Source organism: Hydra viridissima, unplaced genomic scaffold (assembly GCF_058129835.1).
Source record: "Hydra viridissima isolate aposymbiotic clone 2 unplaced genomic scaffold, HvirCarnegie_v1 scaffold_13, whole genome shotgun sequence".
Classification (NCBI taxonomy): Eukaryota; Metazoa; Cnidaria; class Hydrozoa; order Anthoathecata; family Hydridae; genus Hydra; species Hydra viridissima.
Window position 1 is genome coordinate 708553 of NW_028324312.1, and position 18366 is coordinate 726918.

The 18366-nt window shown below is 37.9% G+C and overlaps 1 protein-coding gene, 1 long non-coding RNA gene, 6 other non-coding genes and 3 pseudogenes across 8 annotated transcripts; 8 read left to right on the top strand and 3 right to left on the bottom strand.

The window, feature by feature from the left end:
- Positions 1 to 150: 150 nt before the first annotated feature.
- On the bottom strand, positions 151 to 269 carry LOC149879867 (5S ribosomal RNA). The gene has a single exon (XR_016446613.1). It is a non-coding gene; the product is annotated as a 5S ribosomal RNA (ribosomal RNA).
- An 807-nt stretch (positions 270 to 1076) lies between these two features.
- On the top strand, positions 1077 to 1481 carry LOC149879868 (late histone H2B.L4 pseudogene; annotated as a pseudogene).
- A 2605-nt stretch (positions 1482 to 4086) lies between these two features.
- Positions 4087 to 6709, top strand: LOC149879869 (uncharacterized). Its single transcript, XR_016446223.1, has 4 exons — positions 4087 to 4306; positions 4488 to 4646; positions 5315 to 5379; positions 5647 to 6709. It is a non-coding gene; the product is annotated as an uncharacterized LOC149879869 (long non-coding RNA).
- Positions 6126 to 6317, top strand: LOC149879870 (U2 spliceosomal RNA). Its single transcript, XR_016446680.1, has one exon. It is a non-coding gene; the product is annotated as a U2 spliceosomal RNA (small nuclear RNA).
- On the top strand, positions 6431 to 6594 carry LOC149879871 (U1 spliceosomal RNA). Its single transcript, XR_016446516.1, has one exon. It is a non-coding gene; the product is annotated as a U1 spliceosomal RNA (small nuclear RNA).
- A 1326-nt stretch (positions 6710 to 8035) lies between the features above and the next one.
- LOC149879872 (5S ribosomal RNA) lies at positions 8036 to 8154 on the bottom strand. The gene has a single exon (XR_016446614.1). It is a non-coding gene; the product is annotated as a 5S ribosomal RNA (ribosomal RNA).
- An 807-nt stretch (positions 8155 to 8961) lies between these two features.
- Positions 8962 to 9366, top strand: LOC149879873 (late histone H2B.L4 pseudogene; annotated as a pseudogene).
- A 2603-nt stretch (positions 9367 to 11969) lies between these two features.
- Positions 11970 to 15582, top strand: LOC149879874 (uncharacterized). Its single transcript, XM_090070638.1, has 3 exons — positions 11970 to 12191; positions 12373 to 13264; positions 13532 to 15582. Exon 3 carries the CDS (start codon positions 14434 to 14436, stop codon positions 15580 to 15582), a length of 1149 nt encoding a protein of 382 aa, XP_089926764.1. The 5' UTR covers positions 11970 to 12191; positions 12373 to 13264; positions 13532 to 14433.
- Positions 14011 to 14202, top strand: LOC149879875 (U2 spliceosomal RNA). The gene has a single exon (XR_016446681.1). It is a non-coding gene; the product is annotated as a U2 spliceosomal RNA (small nuclear RNA).
- A 458-nt stretch (positions 15583 to 16040) lies between the features above and the next one.
- Positions 16041 to 16178, top strand: LOC149879876 (U1 spliceosomal RNA; annotated as a pseudogene).
- Positions 16179 to 17619: 1441 nt separating this feature from the next.
- On the bottom strand, positions 17620 to 17738 carry LOC149879877 (5S ribosomal RNA). The gene has a single exon (XR_016446615.1). It is a non-coding gene; the product is annotated as a 5S ribosomal RNA (ribosomal RNA).
- Between the last annotated feature and the right edge of the window lie 628 nt (positions 17739 to 18366).

Here is an 18366-nt window from a genome sequence, read left to right on the forward strand (position 1 = left end):
ACCACCCAGGCAGGCACGCGTTTATGCATATTCTTTTGCAGGGGATGAGTTCTGTGTATCTTAGAGTCAACTGAAAAAGCAGATTTTGTAAAGAAAAGGGAGTCCCCTTTGGCGACTTTTTTTTTTTTTTTTTTCGTAAACGGTTGCAAAAGCCTACGGCACCAGGAGTTCCCAGGCGGTCACCCATCCAAGTACTACCCTGGCCCGACGATGCTTAACTTCCGTGATCGGACGAGAACGGGTGTATTCACCGTGGTATGGTCGTAGGCAACAGTTTACGGGTTTAATTCAAAATTTAAAGTTTCTAACGCCTTAACAATAATTTTTAACAGATGTGTGGCTATGAAAATAGCCTTTTGTGTTGTTTATACCGCCGTTTACTGGGCTGCTGGCTTTGGAACCTTCTCGTTCTTTTTGGGAAGCAACACAGCTTGAATGTTTGGCAACACACCGCCGCTCGCAATTGTAACACCTGACAACAACTTGTTTAACTCTTCGTCGTTGCGAACAGCTAGCTGTAAGTGACGAGGAATGATCCTGGCTTTTTTGTTATCGCGTGCAGCATTACCAGCTAACTCTAAGATTTCGGCGGAGAGGTATTCCAAAACTGCAGCTAAGTAGACCGGTGCGCCTGAACCGATGCGATTGGCGTAATGTCCTTTGCGCAAAAATCGGTGAACGCGACCAACAGGAAACTGAAGACCCGCTCTGAAAGATCGAGTTTTTGCCTTGGCCTTAGCTTTTCCTCCTTTTCCACGTCCTGACATTTTATTTTCTAACACAAGCAGAGACAGACAGACAGACGGACCAGAGATCTCGTGCGCCTTTTTTTTATTTTAAACAGCAAAAAGTTTGCTATTCTTATCAAAATAGAGTGGTCTCAAAGTCAACCTTTTTTTAACCAATAGTAAAAAAGAAATAAACGATGCTCAAACAACTTAATCTTTTAAGAACCAATAGAAGTGCATATGACGCAAGAGTTTTCAAGTTGGAGGCTACAACTTTATCTTAAATTAAATCCAGTTGCAATGCAATGAAAACAAACGAAAAGAATTTTTACTGTTAGGCCCGTCGAAATGTCAGACGCACCAAAAACCGGAGGAAAACAAGCGCCAAAGGTGGCGAAAAAAGGCGAGAAGCGCGCCGGTAAGAAAGGTGGTAAAATCGCTGGAACTGGTGACAAGAAGCGCAAGAGAAAGAGACGAGAGTCTTATGCCATTTACATTTACAACGTCCTGAAGCAAGTTCACCCTGATGTCGGTGTTTCTTCTAAAGCAATGAGCATCATGAATTCTTTCGTGAACGACATTTTCGAAAGAATTGCTTCTGAAGCTTCGCGGCTCGCCCTTCAAAATAAGAAATCTACGATCTCTTCGCGTGAAATTCAAACCGCCGTGCGCCTTTTACTTCCCGGTGAACTTGCTAAACACGCTGTGAGCGAAGGCACCAAGGCTGTTACCAAGTACACCAGCAGTAAGTAAATCAAAATCCGCTCAAACGGCTATTTTTATAGCCACACATCTTTTAAAAACATTAGACGCATTAACGAAATAGGTTCAAATGAAAATGTCTGTTGCAATCGCTATATTTAATTTTGCAAACAATGCCAAGTGCAGAATAACTAAACTAGCTGCTAAAATAAAACACTTAAACTGCTGCATCCGTCCTAGGCTATGAACAACTTAAAACCTTTTTTTTTCTTCTTCAAAATTGCTCTCAAACTCCCCTTTTCTAGAATATACATCGACCTAAAAAGCACGGAACAGTTACCGGTGAGGTTACTGTGACTTTCAAACTCAATTAGTGTAGTTGTTACTACCTGGCAAAGTCCTAAATGCCGCGCAACGTTTTAAAGAAATGTGTGCCTATGAAAATAGCCGTTTGATGAAGGATTGAGCAGTACAGGTTATTTCTTGTCCACTTTTGCGGTGGCACTCTTTGCAGCGACTTTCTTCTTAGGTGCTGTTTCAGCTTTCTTTACCGCGGGTTTTTTAGCAACCGGTAGCTTGGCGCTCTTTTTCACTGGAGCGCATGAAATAGCACCAGCGCGACTAATCTTAGTGAGAGCAGTTCTACTTTTGAAAGTATATGAGCAACGCTGGCTTCTAAAAATCCATTAGTCGATTGTCGCTATACCTATGCTGCCACGCAAACTCAATAGTGGTGGGGATCACAAACACGCAAGATAGTACGACTGCAAGAATATTTAATGCGTTGGCAAAGTGTTCAAAGTATTCAAACGTTGTCAGCAAAGTTGTTACATCAACGGGTAAAGAAAACTGACGTTCTGTAAAGCTATCAAAATGTATCAAGGTGTAGAAAAAGTCTAATTAAAACAGTTAATAGTACCGCTGTCATTTTGTAGATGATTTTTTATGGATTATGTTAGTTATGGAAAAATAATTGGTGCATGAAAGGGTCAATGGGATAGTTACGAAACTACAAATGTTCTAAATGTTTGTAAGAAAATAAGACCGAGGAAGTAGACACAATGTAATATCGTCAGTACAAATCATAATCTGATCACAATCGGAAAAAAAAAGAAGAAGAATACAGTTTTGTTTGTAAACTTTTTTTTAATGACTCATAAAAAGGCTTGGGTACTAGTGATAACCCACAAGCTCTAAAATATCTAAAAAGATGCACTGTCTTCCGACCAGAGTTTCGGCACGGAAAAAACACATACTACAATTTAGTCACTGTGTATTAAGGTATGCATCAAATACTTGCCAATCGCGTTTCGTTCATTTCGGGGTTTCGGGAAGGGGAATGATAAAAAAAAAAAAAAGAAAGAACTCGCAACTGAGCGTCCGCGGTGCACCCATCTTACTAGGCTGCGCGAGTAAGCAGAAACCGTTACTATGCTCTTAGCTAAACCAATGATATTTATACTAACTAGATGTAAAACTTCAAATAAATTCAGTAAGAAAAAGTGAAGCAAGTTTTTTAAGTTTTTAAAGCCGGTAGCCGCTTTATTTAAACTGACAATAATTCGTTTGTTTTAATCGATGTTTTTATGATTCTGGCTGGCAAAAAAAAACTTGCTTGGCAAAAAAATATGCTTCACTGCGAAAGCGCGAGTTAAATATCTAGTTAATATACACCTAACCGCAAAATTAACGCACCACATACATTTCGATTTATTTTAATTGTGGTCATATATTTTGACAAACGTGTTAAGAATAGAACACATGAACACAGTTATTTCGATGGTAATAATAAAAGCGACTTTGAGGATGGTGAGAAAAGAAAAGAAAAGAAAGAAAAACAAACTAAAACTAGAAATATGGTAAGTAATAAAATTAAGGTAAGTAACAAAATAAACTAAGATGATTATTGTTGTTATGCACACTAATACAGCTTAAAATGTAACATTTTTGACTTATCAATATCTAGCGTTGCCACATCTTGATGTTGTTGCAGCCAGACAGCACCGTGGATTTCTTTCAATTAGAGGTGTAATCGTTTCTTGAAGGATATCTTCACATACGCGGATAAGACTTTGTCGCAACTCGTCTAAGGTGGTGGATGTTGACTTCTAACACAGCGTGCCATTATGCCCCAAAGATGCTCTATTGGGTTCATATCTGGACTGCAAGCCGGCCACTCCAAAACTTGAATAGTAGCATTTTGTAAGTATTCAGTAACAACATGCGCCGTATGTGGTCTAGCATTATCCTACATAAGAAAGAATCCATCTCCCATGAACGATGCAAGAGGTACCAAAAAAGGTTTTAAAATGTCTGCTTATGTATCGTTGAGAAGTCAGAACAGACGTGTTGCTCAAATGACAGTTATCATTGAGCAACACATCTGTTCATACTAACTTTATACATACTTTTCTTTTAAAAGTGAGGTTTGGTTACAGCAAAACGTGCTGCTTATGAAAAGCTGCTACAATTTGGAAACTAAAACGGAATAAAGCCTACAAATGACGTCACAATAAACATTATTATCGACTTTGTATTTGATAAATCCGGGAAATACGTAATATTTTTCAAAATAAGTCGGAATTTATAAGTGGTGCGTTAATTTTGCGGTAAAGTGCATATCATTGAGTTTAACAACGGTGCAGTGGCTACGCGCAGTCCTACTGAAATTTTTGGTGTTGGCGTAGCGTCAAGAGCAGAAAAGGTGCTTTTAGCTTGTTTCGAAAAAAAAAAAAAAGAAAAAAAAAAAAGGGAAACTAAACAAATTAAATCCTGTTTTATCTTCTCATACAGTAGCTGATGCCAAAACCAAGACAAGTGACAAGTTTAGAGGAGTTCACACAGTTTTTTTAACGATTTATCAAGAATGCTTTAAGGTAACAGAAAGTACTGTGCTATTTTATTTTCAATCTTTTCACCTTATTTTGGTGTTTGTGTTTTAAAATTTGAAGCAGTTTAACCCCTATTGTTGTGCCCACTTTACTTTTTCAAGTCTTCAAATACTTAAGAATAGTTTCTGATGAAAAAATCCTTTCAAAAATAAATTTCCATTTTTAGAAGCATCAACTTTATGAAGGAGTAGTTACAAAAGACTTTCATGAGTGCAGTTACAGAGTTTGTTCTGAGTTCCTGGATTATCCAGAATGCAAGTTGCAATACTCTTTAGAGCATCACACTCAATGAATAAGAAGTGGGAAATTCTTCTTGATTTTATTGGTGAGTGAAACAGAAATAGCATCTTTCTAAGACTTTTACCTATTTCTTTAGTTTGTTCATAGCTTTGTTTCATTTACAGTTATACTGACACAACCCCAATAAAGTAATGCTTAATTAGGTATGCTTTTCACTGGACAATCTATAGCTTCTTTGGAATGATCCCTTTAATTCGATTAAAGATATGCGATAAAATTTTTAAAAAATTACATACTCATTACATTTTGAAGCGAACCTTTTGTTTGGCTTTCTCATATAACATTTTATAGAGTTACTACTAAAGTTAACTCAGCCTCAGGTAGCAAGTCTGATTATTGAAAATAAATTATTGAAAGAGAATTTTGAGTGTTGTCCTGGGGCAAGGTTAAGGGTTAAGTTAGGTTAGCAGAGCATATAATATTGAAGCAGTTAAAGTTTCAAGAAAAAGGTAAGTCATGTTTCTTCGATAGTTTACCACAACCATTTTTTAAAAGTGGTAGTTTGAAAAAGTCGACCTTTAGCCAACAAGTAAACATTTTTTTTAACTGACTTGGGAATTATATTTTTAAGTTTATTCTCCATCAATCCTGAGCTTCTAAGTTGTACGCAAATACATTTGCAGGCTTAATTTAGGTTAGGTAATATGTTAAAAAATGTAATATTTAAAAAAAATACTTTGCTTATTGTTCCAGGTCTCATTAACTTTTACCACACTCTGCGAGTTTGTGATTGGAAAAATGCAGATACAGTGTGCAAGGTATGTATGCTTTACTTTTGCTAACCTAATGCTGTGTCGATTTAGTGTCATAAATTTTTTCATTTTCCATTTGTCATTTGATATTTTGTCAGTGGATGTTTTAGGTCACTTTTTAAAATTGTTTTACCTTTTTGTCAGTAAACATTTAAAGTGTTCATTTCTTGCAATGACTAAAGTATCTGAAAAATATTTTCTTGCTACTCAGTTTAAATTCTTAACTTAATTTGCACCATCCCAATTTTTAAACTTTCAAGCTTGTTTTTTTAGACTTTGTGAGGAATTACTACTTGGGAAAGGGTCGAGGCTAATGACAAGCAAGTCCTCCTAAACTCTGCTGTTTCTTGGCGACCCTGGTGATGAATTAAAGTACTGTCATTACAACAGTTGAAAAGAACATTTAAATACAGAGGTTCTCAAAATGCTTTTTGACAGAGAAATCTGTCGGACGCTCATATACAGAGTTGATTTTCAGTTGTTCAACTTGGCCTTTGATCACATCTGCTGCCCAGCGTTAAATTTAAAAGCCTTTAAACGTTTTTTATGTTTTGGTTAATTGGGTTATTTTTGAAAGAAGCTGGGTTATTTTTGAAAAAAAGCCCAAATGTTTTAGAGTGAAATTGATGCAGTACAAGAAAGCCATGTTTTCATCGTTGAAACTTAAAGTTACCCATCGACTTGATCATTCAAATGTCCACAAGTTTTTTCGTTGAGAGGGAGGGAGCCGGGACAAACTCGTTGCAAAAAGTATCGCTTCTCGGCCTAATGGCTAAGATCAAGTGTAGTATCTGTTCTTATCAGTTTAATATCTGGTACGCCGGCATAGTCCGGCTCATATATTAATCTGATTTTTGGCATTTGGTCAAGGGATCGTAGGTTTACCTCGCCCTGACCGCGGGTTGCCTCGGCGTTGCACTACTGCTGAGCGCGGCCCATACTATAGAGAAGGAAAAAAAAAATAAAGCAAACAAACGGGACGATGCGGTGTGCAATCGAAAACCCACAATTGAGAAGATTGGGGCACGTCCGAGGCTGCCCACACAACGGGAAAAGCATACTTACCTGACGGGGAAGTAAACCTGATCAACATGGGGCTTCTTCCAGGGTGAGGCTCTTGCATTGCACTTCGCCTGGGCTGACCCCTGCGATTACCGCTAACGTCGGTAACTCGACCGTACAATTTCTGGTAGTGGGGGCCTGCGTTCGCGCTCGCCCCCTCCTCTAACGACTTAAAAAAAAAACCTCTCCTCTCACCCCTAAGAGTCTACTGCATATTTTGAGAGGCGCATACAAAGTCTGCTATAAGTGCAAATAAATTTTATTTATTTCAAAAGTTGTTGTTTTTTTTTTTTGTTTTTTTTGTGTGTATAAAATCAATAAAAATCTAAGAATCGCAAATAGGCAACCAAATAAGCATAGGAGCGACGAGAATCGTTTCAACGTGACAACCAGCAAGCGTGATCGACCGGTTACAATCCCGGAAATCACTCGACGGCGGAACAAAAGTGACAGTCACAACAGTGAAAACGAGTTGCTGTAATAAAAAAAACAATGACGATAATAATAGTTAAAATAACAAACAGTAGCAATAAGAAAATCGATATCAATAGTGATAACGAAAATAATGACAACGATGAAGATAACAATAACGACAATAACAAAAGTTAACGATAGCATCGATAAACTAACGATAATAGTAATACCGACAATAGCAACGACCACAAAAAAATAAGCATTAGCAATAACGATCTAACAGTAACGATAGTAACAACAACAGCAGCAGCAACAAAAGCAACAATTGTCAACCATTTATGCATATCGCATATTGGATTCTGGTGCGGTGAAATGCATTCTTTTACTACCGTTCATTATTTTCATGAAAACAGCTCTGATTCCTACGTGTTGATCTTAGAAAGAAAAGACAACGACCGAAACATTTTGGCAAGTTGACACGTCAATACGCAACGTTGCCAGAGATACGTAACGACGATTGACGAATCTTATAAATTTTTGCTCTTCAAAGCTAGTTTTGCAGTCTTTTCGTCATTTCGACAAAACTAGGGAACATCGACATCGTGCAACTTTAGACTTGCGAGGGTTTCTTTCATGGCCGCCGAGAGGACGGGGAAGATTCCCGGGTATCCCCGTGTATCTACAAACGATTTTTTAAAAACCATTTTTTAAAAGATTTAAATAGTTTTGACTTTTAAAAGATTTCATTCACTTTCGTTTTTAATTTTTAATGACCAGAGCACACTTCTATTGGTCCTGGGTATGTAATTGATCACAACGAGGGCCCCTTAAGAAAACTTCCCCTGGGCCCGAAATTTCTCTCGGTGACTATGGTGGCTATAGTCCCTTTAACCGTTGCCCTTGTTGTTCAGCATCAAAACTAGCTTTCTGGCTCTTGTGCGAGGAAAAAGAGCGCCATTTTCTTTCCCTCAGAGATGCGGAGACGGAAGAAGCGCCCTCACACACCTTTCGACCAGTCGCTCCCCTTTCGATCGACACCACCCAGGCAGGCACGCGTTTATGCATATTCTTTTGCAGGGGATGAGTTCTGTGTATCTTAGAGTCAACTGAAAAAGCAGATTTTGTAAAGAAAAGGGAGTCCCCTTTGGCGACTTTTTTTTTTTTTTTTTTCGTAAACGGTTGCAAAAGCCTACGGCACCAGGAGTTCCCAGGCGGTCACCCATCCAAGTACTACCCTGGCCCGACGATGCTTAACTTCCGTGATCGGACGAGAACGGGTGTATTCACCGTGGTATGGTCGTAGGCAACAGTTTACGGGTTTAATTCAAAATTTAAAGTTTCTAACGCCTTAACAATAATTTTTAACAGATGTGTGGCTATGAAAATAGCCTTTTGTGTTGTTTATACCGCCGTTTACTGGGCTGCTGGCTTTGGAACCTTCTCGTTCTTTTTGGGAAGCAACACAGCTTGAATGTTTGGCAACACACCGCCGCTCGCAATTGTAACACCTGACAACAACTTGTTTAACTCTTCGTCGTTGCGAACAGCTAGCTGTAAGTGACGAGGAATGATCCTGGCTTTTTTGTTATCGCGTGCAGCATTACCAGCTAACTCTAAGATTTCGGCGGAGAGGTATTCCAAAACTGCAGCTAAGTAGACCGGTGCGCCTGAACCGATGCGATTGGCGTAATGTCCTTTGCGCAAAAATCGGTGAACGCGACCAACAGGAAACTGAAGACCCGCTCTGAAAGATCGAGTTTTTGCCTTGGCCTTAGCTTTTCCTCCTTTTCCACGTCCTGACATTTTATTTTCTAACACAAGCAGAGACAGACAGACAGACGGACCAGAGATCTCGTGCGCCTTTTTTTTATTTTAAACAGCAAAAAGTTTGCTATTCTTATCAAAATAGAGTGGTCTCAAAGTCAACCTTTTTTTAACCAATAGTAAAAAAGAAATAAACGATGCTCAAACAACTTAATCTTTTAAGAACCAATAGAAGTGCATATGACGCAAGAGTTTTCAAGTTGGAGGCTACAACTTTATCTTAAATTAAATCCAGTTGCAATGCAATGAAAACAAACGAAAAGAATTTTTACTGTTAGGCCCGTCGAAATGTCAGACGCACCAAAAACCGGAGGAAAACAAGCGCCAAAGGTGGCGAAAAAAGGCGAGAAGCGCGCCGGTAAGAAAGGTGGTAAAATCGCTGGAACTGGTGACAAGAAGCGCAAGAGAAAGAGACGAGAGTCTTATGCCATTTACATTTACAACGTCCTGAAGCAAGTTCACCCTGATGTCGGTGTTTCTTCTAAAGCAATGAGCATCATGAATTCTTTCGTGAACGACATTTTCGAAAGAATTGCTTCTGAAGCTTCGCGGCTCGCCCTTCAAAATAAGAAATCTACGATCTCTTCGCGTGAAATTCAAACCGCCGTGCGCCTTTTACTTCCCGGTGAACTTGCTAAACACGCTGTGAGCGAAGGCACCAAGGCTGTTACCAAGTACACCAGCAGTAAGTAAATCAAAATCCGCTCAAACGGCTATTTTTATAGCCACACATCTTTTAAAAACATTAGACGCATTAACGAAATAGGTTCAAATGAAAATGTCTGTTGCAATCGCTATATTTAATTTTGCAAACAATGCCAAGTGCAGAATAACTAAACTAGCTGCTAAAATAAAACACTTAAACTGCTGCATCCGTCCTAGGCTATGAACAACTTAAAACCTTTTTTTTTCTTCTTCAAAATTGCTCTCAAACTCCCCTTTTCTAGAATATACATCGACCTAAAAAGCACGGAACAGTTACCGGTGAGGTTACTGTGACTTTCAAACTCAATTAGTGTAGTTGTTACTACCTGGCAAAGTCCTAAATGCCGCGCAACGTTTTAAAGAAATGTGTGCCTATGAAAATAGCCGTTTGATGAAGGATTGAGCAGTACAGGTTATTTCTTGTCCACTTTTGCGGTGGCACTCTTTGCAGCGACTTTCTTCTTAGGTGCTGTTTCAGCTTTCTTTACCGCGGGTTTTTTAGCAACCGGTAGCTTGGCGCTCTTTTTCACTGGAGCGCATGAAATAGCACCAGCGCGACTAATCTTAGTGAGAGCAGTTCTACTTTTGAAAGTATATGAGCAACGCTGGCTTCTAAAAATCCATTAGTCGATTGTCGCTATACCTATGCTGCCACGCAAACTCAATAGTGGTGGGGATCACAAACACGCAAGATAGTACGACTGCAAGAATATTTAATGCGTTGGCAAAGTGTTCAAAGTATTCAAACGTTGTCAGCAAAGTTGTTACATCAACGGGTAAAGAAAACTGACGTTCTGTAAAGCTATCAAAATGTATCAAGGTGTAGAAAAAGTCTAATTAAAACAGTTAATAGTACCGCTGTCATTTTGTAGATGATTTTTTATGGATTATGTTAGTTATGGAAAAATAATTGGTGCATGAAAGGGTCAATGGGATAGTTACGAAACTACAAATGTTCTAAATGTTTGTAAGAAAATAAGACCGAGGAAGTAGACACAATGTAATATCGTCAGTACAAATCATAATCTGATCACAATCGGAAAAAAAAAGAAGAAGAATACAGTTTTGTTTGTAAACTTTTTTTTAATGACTCATAAAAAGGCTTGGGTACTAGTGATAACCCACAAGCTCTAAAATATCTAAAAAGATGCACTGTCTTCCGACCAGAGTTTCGGCACGGAAAAAACACATACTACAATTTAGTCACTGTGTATTAAGGTATGCATCAAATACTTGCCAATCGCGTTTCGTTCATTTCGGGGTTTCGGGAAGGGGAATGATAAAAAAAAAAAAAAGAAAGAACTCGCAACTGAGCGTCCGCGGTGCACCCATCTTACTAGGCTGCGCGAGTAAGCAGAAACCGTTACTATGCTCTTAGCTAAACCAATGATATTTATACTAACTAGATGTAAAACTTCAAATAAATTCAGTAAGAAAAAGTGAAGCAAGTTTTTTAAGTTTTTAAAGCCGGTAGCCGCTTTATTTAAACTGACAATAATTCGTTTGTTTTAATCGATGTTTTTATGATTCTGGCTGGCAAAAAAAAACTTGCTTGGCAAAAAAATATGCTTCACTGCGAAAGCGCGAGTTAAATATCTAGTTAATATACACCTAACCGCAAAATTAACGCACCACATACATTTCGATTTATTTTAATTGTGGTCATATATTTTGACAAACGTGTTAAGAATAGAACACATGAACACAGTTATTTCGATGGTAATAATAAAAGCGACTTTGAGGATGGTGAGAAAAGAAAAGAAAAGAAAGAAAAACAAACTAAAACTAGAAATATGGTAAGTAATAAAATTAAGGTAAGTAACAAAATAAACTAAGATGATTATTGTTGTTATGCACACTAATACAGCTTAAAATGTAACATTTTTGACTTATCAATATCTAGCGTTGCCACATCTTGATGTTGTTGCAGCCAGACAGCACCGTGGATTTCTTTCAATTAGAGGTGTAATCGTTTCTTGAAGGATATCTTCACATACGCGGATAAGACTTTGTCGCAACTCGTCTAAGGTGGTGGATGTTGACTTCTAACACAGCGTGCCATTATGCCCCAAAGATGCTCTATTGGGTTCATATCTGGACTGCAAGCCGGCCACTCCAAAACTTGAATAGTAGCATTTTGTAAGTATTCAGTAACAACATGCGCCGTATGTGGTCTAGCATTATCCTACATAAGAAAGAATCCATCTCCCATGAACGATGCAAGAGGTACCAAAAAAGGTTTTAAAATGTCTGCTTATGTATCGTTGAGAAGTCAGAACAGACGTGTTGCTCAAATGACAGTTATCATTGAGCAACACATCTGTTCATACTAACTTTATACATACTTTTCTTTTAAAAGTGAGGTTTGGTTACAGCAAAACGTGCTGCTTATGAAAAGCTGCTACAATTTGGAAACTAAAACGGAATAAAGCCTACAAATGACGTCACAATAAACATTATTATCGACTTTGTATTTGATAAATCCGGGAAATACGTAATATTTTTCAAAATAAGTCGGAATTTATAAGTGGTGCGTTAATTTTGCGGTAAAGTGCATATCATTGAGTTTAACAACGGTGCAGTGGCTACGCGCAGTCCTACTGAAATTTTTGGTGTTGGCGTAGCGTCAAGAGCAGAAAAGGTGCTTTTAGCTTGTTTCGAAAAAAAAAAAAAAGAAAAAAAAAAAAGGGAAACTAAACAAATTAAATCCTGTTTTATCTTCTCATACAGTAGCTGATGCCAAAACCAAGACAAGTGACAAGTTTAGAGGAGTTCACACAGTTTTTTTAACGATTTATCAAGAATGCTTTAAGGTAACAGAAAGTACTGTGCTATTTTATTTTCAATCTTTTCACCTTATTTTGGTGTTTGTGTTTTAAAATTTGAAGCAGTTTAACCCCTATTGTTGTGCCCACTTTACTTTTTCAAGTCTTCAAATACTTAAGAATAGTTTCTGATGAAAAAATCCTTTCAAAAATAAATTTCCATTTTTAGAAGCATCAACTTTATGAAGGAGTAGTTACAAAAGACTTTCATGAGTGCAGTTACAGAGTTTGTTCTGAGTTCCTGGATTATCCAGAATGCAAGTTGCAATACTCTTTAGAGCATCACACTCAATGAATAAGAAGTGGGAAATTCTTCTTGATTTTATTGGTGAGTGAAACAGAAATAGCATCTTTCTAAGACTTTTACCTATTTCTTTAGTTTGTTCATAGCTTTGTTTCATTTACAGTTATACTGACACAACCCCAATAAAGTAATGCTTAATTAGGTATGCTTTTCACTGGACAATCTATAGCTTCTTTGGAATGATCCCTTTAATTCGATTAAAGATATGCGATAAAATTTTTAAAAAATTACATACTCATTACATTTTGAAGCGAACCTTTTGTTTGGCTTTCTCATATAACATTTTATAGAGTTACTACTAAAGTTAACTCAGCCTCAGGTAGCAAGTCTGATTATTGAAAATAAATTATTGAAAGAGAATTTTGAGTGTTGTCCTGGGGCAAGGTTAAGGGTTAAGTTAGGTTAGCAGAGCATATAATATTGAAGCAGTTAAAGTTTCAAGAAAAAGGTAAGTCATGTTTCTTCGATAGTTTACCACAACCATTTTTTAAAAGTGGTAGTTTGAAAAAGTCGACCTTTAGCCAACAAGTAAACATTTTTTTTAACTGACTTGGGAATTATATTTTTAAGTTTATTCTCCATCAATCCTGAGCTTCTAAGTTGTACGCAAATACATTTGCAGGCTTAATTTAGGTTAGGTAATATGTTAAAAAATGTAATATTTAAAAAAAATACTTTGCTTATTGTTCCAGGTCTCATTAACTTTTACCACACTCTGCGAGTTTGTGATTGGAAAAATGCAGATACAGTGTGCAAGGTATGTATGCTTTACTTTTGCTAACCTAATGCTGTGTCGATTTAGTGTCATAAATTTTTTCATTTTCCATTTGTCATTTGATATTTTGTCAGTGGATGTTTTAGGTCACTTTTTAAAATTGTTTTACCTTTTTGTCAGTAAACATTTAAAGTGTTCATTTCTTGCAATGACTAAAGTATCTGAAAAATATTTTCTTGCTACTCAGTTTAAATTCTTAACTTAATTTGCACCATCCCAATTTTTAAACTTTCAAGCTTGTTTTTTTAGACTTTGTGAGGAATTACTACTTGGGAAAGGGTCGAGGCTAATGACAAGCAAGTCCTCCTAAACTCTGCTGTTTCTTGGCGACCCTGGTGATGAATTAAAGTACTGTCATTACAACAGTTGAAAAGAACATTTAAATACAGAGGTTCTCAAAATGCTTTTTGACAGAGAAATCTGTCGGACGCTCATATACAGAGTTGATTTTCAGTTGTTCAACTTGGCCTTTGATCACATCTGCTGCCCAGCGTTAAATTTAAAAGCCTTTAAACGTTTTTTATGTTTTGGTTAATTGGGTTATTTTTGAAAGAAGCTGGGTTATTTTTGAAAAAAAGCCCAAATGTTTTAGAGTGAAATTGATGCAGTACAAGAAAGCCATGTTTTCATCGTTGAAACTTAAAGTTACCCATCGACTTGATCATTCAAATGTCCACAAGTTTTTTCGTTGAGAGGGAGGGAGCCGGGACAAACTCGTTGCAAAAAGTATCGCTTCTCGGCCTAATGGCTAAGATCAAGTGTAGTATCTGTTCTTATCAGTTTAATATCTGGTACGCCGGCATAGTCCGGCTCATATATTAATCTGATTTTTGGCATTTGGTCAAGGGATCGTAGGTTTACCTCGCCCTGACCGCGGGTTGCCTCGGCGTTGCACTACTGCTGAGCGCGGCCCATACTATAGAGAAGGAAAAAAAAAATAAAGCAAACAAACGGGACGATGCGGTGTGCAATCGAAAACCCACAATTGAGAAGATTGGGGCACGTCCGAGGCTGCCCACACAACGGGAAAAGCATACTTACCTGACGGGGAAGTAAACCTGATCAACATTGGTCTTTTTTTCTTCTCCTCAGGCTGAAGATCACAGCAGTGAATTACTTTTTAGCGACCATCAAGAAAAATCATCTCGAGAATGTCATCATACGCCGAAGCTACAAAGAAACATCAAGCCTCGCGAATGGAAAAAGTAGTCGACATCAACATATTTATGGACCCTTCTGAATCTCAAAACCGCAAATACATTGAAACTCGTGCGAAGGAAATTAATGATGAGATCCACCGAATAATTGGCAGAGGAAAGGTTTCGAGCCTTACCCATAGAAGCAAAGGCCACTGGATCATAGAGTTCTATCAGACGATCGACGCTGATGCTTTTATAAATTCAGATCTGAAAATTAGTAACCATAACAGGACCATATCGAAAAAAAGAAGAACCGAAATAGGATTTTTGATTACGTTTAAGTGTGATCCGCTAATCAACGATGAAGAGCTACTTGAAGCACTAGACCCATTCGTAGATGAAATATACACCATTACATACACAACCTACGACTTCGACAAAAGCCTTAGAGATGGCAGGAGACTTTTTCGAGTTAAACTCAAAGTACCGTTAAAAGACCTACCGCACTTCATAGAAATTGGGGGCGTGCGAATCGCGATGCACTTCGCTGGGAAATCTTTCCTGTGCGGAGTGTGCCAAAACTCGCATCCCCCAAATGTCAGATGTATCGAATCGAAGAAAAACGAACCTCAGATGAGTAAAAATATAGAATCAGCCGCCTTTAAGAAAAGCGACCAACATACGAGTAATAATATAGAATCAGTGATAGAAGAAACCGACTCATCTGAGGAAAATGATAACATCAATGAATCCACTAAATCCGAAACCCTAATCGACAGTACATTAGAACCTGAAAATATTACATTGAGCGCACCTATTAACACCGAAACAAATATCACTAAAATTGTGCCTACCATAGAGGAAATCATAGATGAGTTGGTTCATAGAACATTGACATCTGAGAATAGGGAACAAATTATTGAAGAAACAAATAAACTATCGAATTATAATTATAGATTATATCAAATAAAACTAAAAAATGCCATAACCAAAATGAAAGAGAGAAAAAGAAACGAAGAAAGAGAAAAACAAAAAGAAAAACATCAAAGCGAAATGCACAAAAAAGGGAAAAACGAAAGCTACGAAAAAACTACAAATAAAAGGAGCGGACCGCCTCCGACTCCAGCGGAAAAAAACACCAAGAGAAGTAACACTTCCTAATAAAAGAAAAATAATAACACTAAACATTTAATTTTAGTTAAACTTATTTCAATTTTTATTTTTTAAACGCTATATTGTAATTACATTATTCTCTATGTAACCAAAAGATGAAATTAAAACACGCGAACAACACTCCATATAAGGCAATAAATTCTCAATGAAATTCGAATTCTAAAAAATAAGCAAATTTGAGACGCTTTTTTGAAGTAATCAACTCTGCTCTCCCTTTGAAACTTTTAAACTTTTTCATTTCTTTTTTTTCATACTTTTTCTTTTGTTTTCTTTTTTCTGGCCTTTTTTATTTTTTATTTTATTTTTTGAGGCCACTTTTTGTTCGCGTCATGGTAGCCACGAGATTATTTTATTTTTTTATTTCTGTAAACGAAAAACTCGTGTATATCATGACTAGGGTCCGCAAGGCAACTAGCTGGAGGACCCGAAATAAAAATCATAATATCTGATCAACATGGGGCTTCTTCCAGGGTGAGGCTCTTGCATTGCACTTCGCCTGGGCTGACCCCTGCGATTACCGCTAACGTCGGTAACTCGACCGTACAATTTCTGGTAGTGGGGGCCTGCGTTCGCGCTCGCCCCCTCCTCTAACGACTTAAAAAAAAAACCTCTCCTCTCACCCCTAAGAGTCTACTGCATATTTTGAGAGGCGCATACAAAGTCTGCTATAAGTGCAAATAAATTTTATTTATTTCAAAAGTTGTTGTTTTTTTTTTTTGTTTTTTTTGTGTGTATAAAATCAATAAAAATCTAAGAATCGCAAATAGGCAACCAAATAAGCATAGGAGCGACGAGAATCGTTTCAACGTGACAACCAGCAAGCGTGATCGACCGGTTACAATCCCGGAAATCACTCGACGGCGGAACAAAAGTGACAGTCACAACAGTGAAAACGAGTTGCTGTAATAAAAAAAACAATGACGATAATAATAGTTAAAATAACAAACAGTAGCAATAAGAAAATCGATATCAATAGTGATAACGAAAATAATGACAACGATGAAGATAACAATAACGACAATAACAAAAGTTAACGATAGCATCGATAAACTAACGATAATAGTAATACCGACAATAGCAACGACCACAAAAAAATAAGCATTAGCAATAACGATCTAACAGTAACGATAGTAACAACAACAGCAGCAGCAACAAAAGCAACAATTGTCAACCATTTATGCATATCGCATATTGGATTCTGGTGCGGTGAAATGCATTCTTTTACTACCGTTCATTATTTTCATGAAAACAGCTCTGATTCCTACGTGTTGATCTTAGAAAGAAAAGACAACGACCGAAACATTTTGGCAAGTTGACACGTCAATACGCAACGTTGCCAGAGATACGTAACGACGATTGACGAATCTTATAAATTTTTGCTCTTCAAAGCTAGTTTTGCAGTCTTTTCGTCATTTCGACAAAACTAGGGAACATCGACATCGTGCAACTTTAGACTTGCGAGGGTTTCTTTCATGGCCGCCGAGAGGACGGGGAAGATTCCCGGGTATCCCCGTGTATCTACAAACGATTTTTTAAAAACCATTTTTTAAAAGATTTAAATAGTTTTGACTTTTAAAAGATTTCATTCACTTTCGTTTTTAATTTTTAATGACCAGAGCACACTTCTATTGGTCCTGGGTATGTAATTGATCACAACGAGGGCCCCTTAAGAAAACTTCCCCTGGGCCCGAAATTTCTCTCGGTGACTATGGTGGCTATAGTCCCTTTAACCGTTGCCCTTGTTGTTCAGCATCAAAACTAGCTTTCTGGCTCTTGTGCGAGGAAAAAGAGCGCCATTTTCTTTCCCTCAGAGATGCGGAGACGGAAGAAGCGCCCTCACACACCTTTCGACCAGTCGCTCCCCTTTCGATCGACACCACCCAGGCAGGCACGCGTTTATGCATATTCTTTTGCAGGGGATGAGTTCTGTGTATCTTAGAGTCAACTGAAAAAGCAGATTTTGTAAAGAAAAGGGAGTCCCCTTTGGCGACTTTTTTTTTTTTTTTTTTCGTAAACGGTTGCAAAAGCCTACGGCACCAGGAGTTCCCAGGCGGTCACCCATCCAAGTACTACCCTGGCCCGACGATGCTTAACTTCCGTGATCGGACGAGAACGGGTGTATTCACCGTGGTATGGTCGTAGGCAACAGTTTACGGGTTTAATTCAAAATTTAAAGTTTCTAACGCCTTAACAATAATTTTTAACAGATGTGTGGCTATGAAAATAGCCTTTTGTGTTGTTTATACCGCCGTTTACTGGGCTGCTGGCTTTGGAACCTTCTCGTTCTTTTTGGGAAGCAACACAGCTTGAATGTTTGGCAACACACCGCCGCTCGCAATTGTAACACCTGACAACAACTTGTTTAACTCTTCGTCGTTGCGAACAGCTAGCTGTAAGTGACGAGGAATGATCCTGGCTTTTTTGTTATCGCGTGCAGCATTACCAGCTAACTCTAAGATTTCGGCGGAGAGGTATTCCAAAACTGCAGCTAAGTAGACCGGTGCGCCTGAACCGATGCGATTGGCGTAATGTCCTTTGCGCAAAAATCGGTGAACGCGACCAACAGGAAACTGAAGACCCGCTCTGAAAGATCGAGTTTTTGCCTTGGCCTTAGCTTTTCCTCCTTTTCCACGTCCTGACATTTTATTTTCTAACACAAGCAGAGACAGACAGACAGACGGACCAGAGATCTCGTGCGCCTTTTTTTTATTTTAAACAGCAAAAAGTTTGCTATTCTTATCAAAATAGAGTGGTCTCAAAGTCAACCTTTTT

Excerpts from the sequence above, each read along its gene's own strand:
- LOC149879874 (XM_090070638.1), top strand. The coding sequence starts at position 14,434 with ATGTCATCATACGCCGAAGCTACAAAGAAACATCAAGCCTCGCGAATG.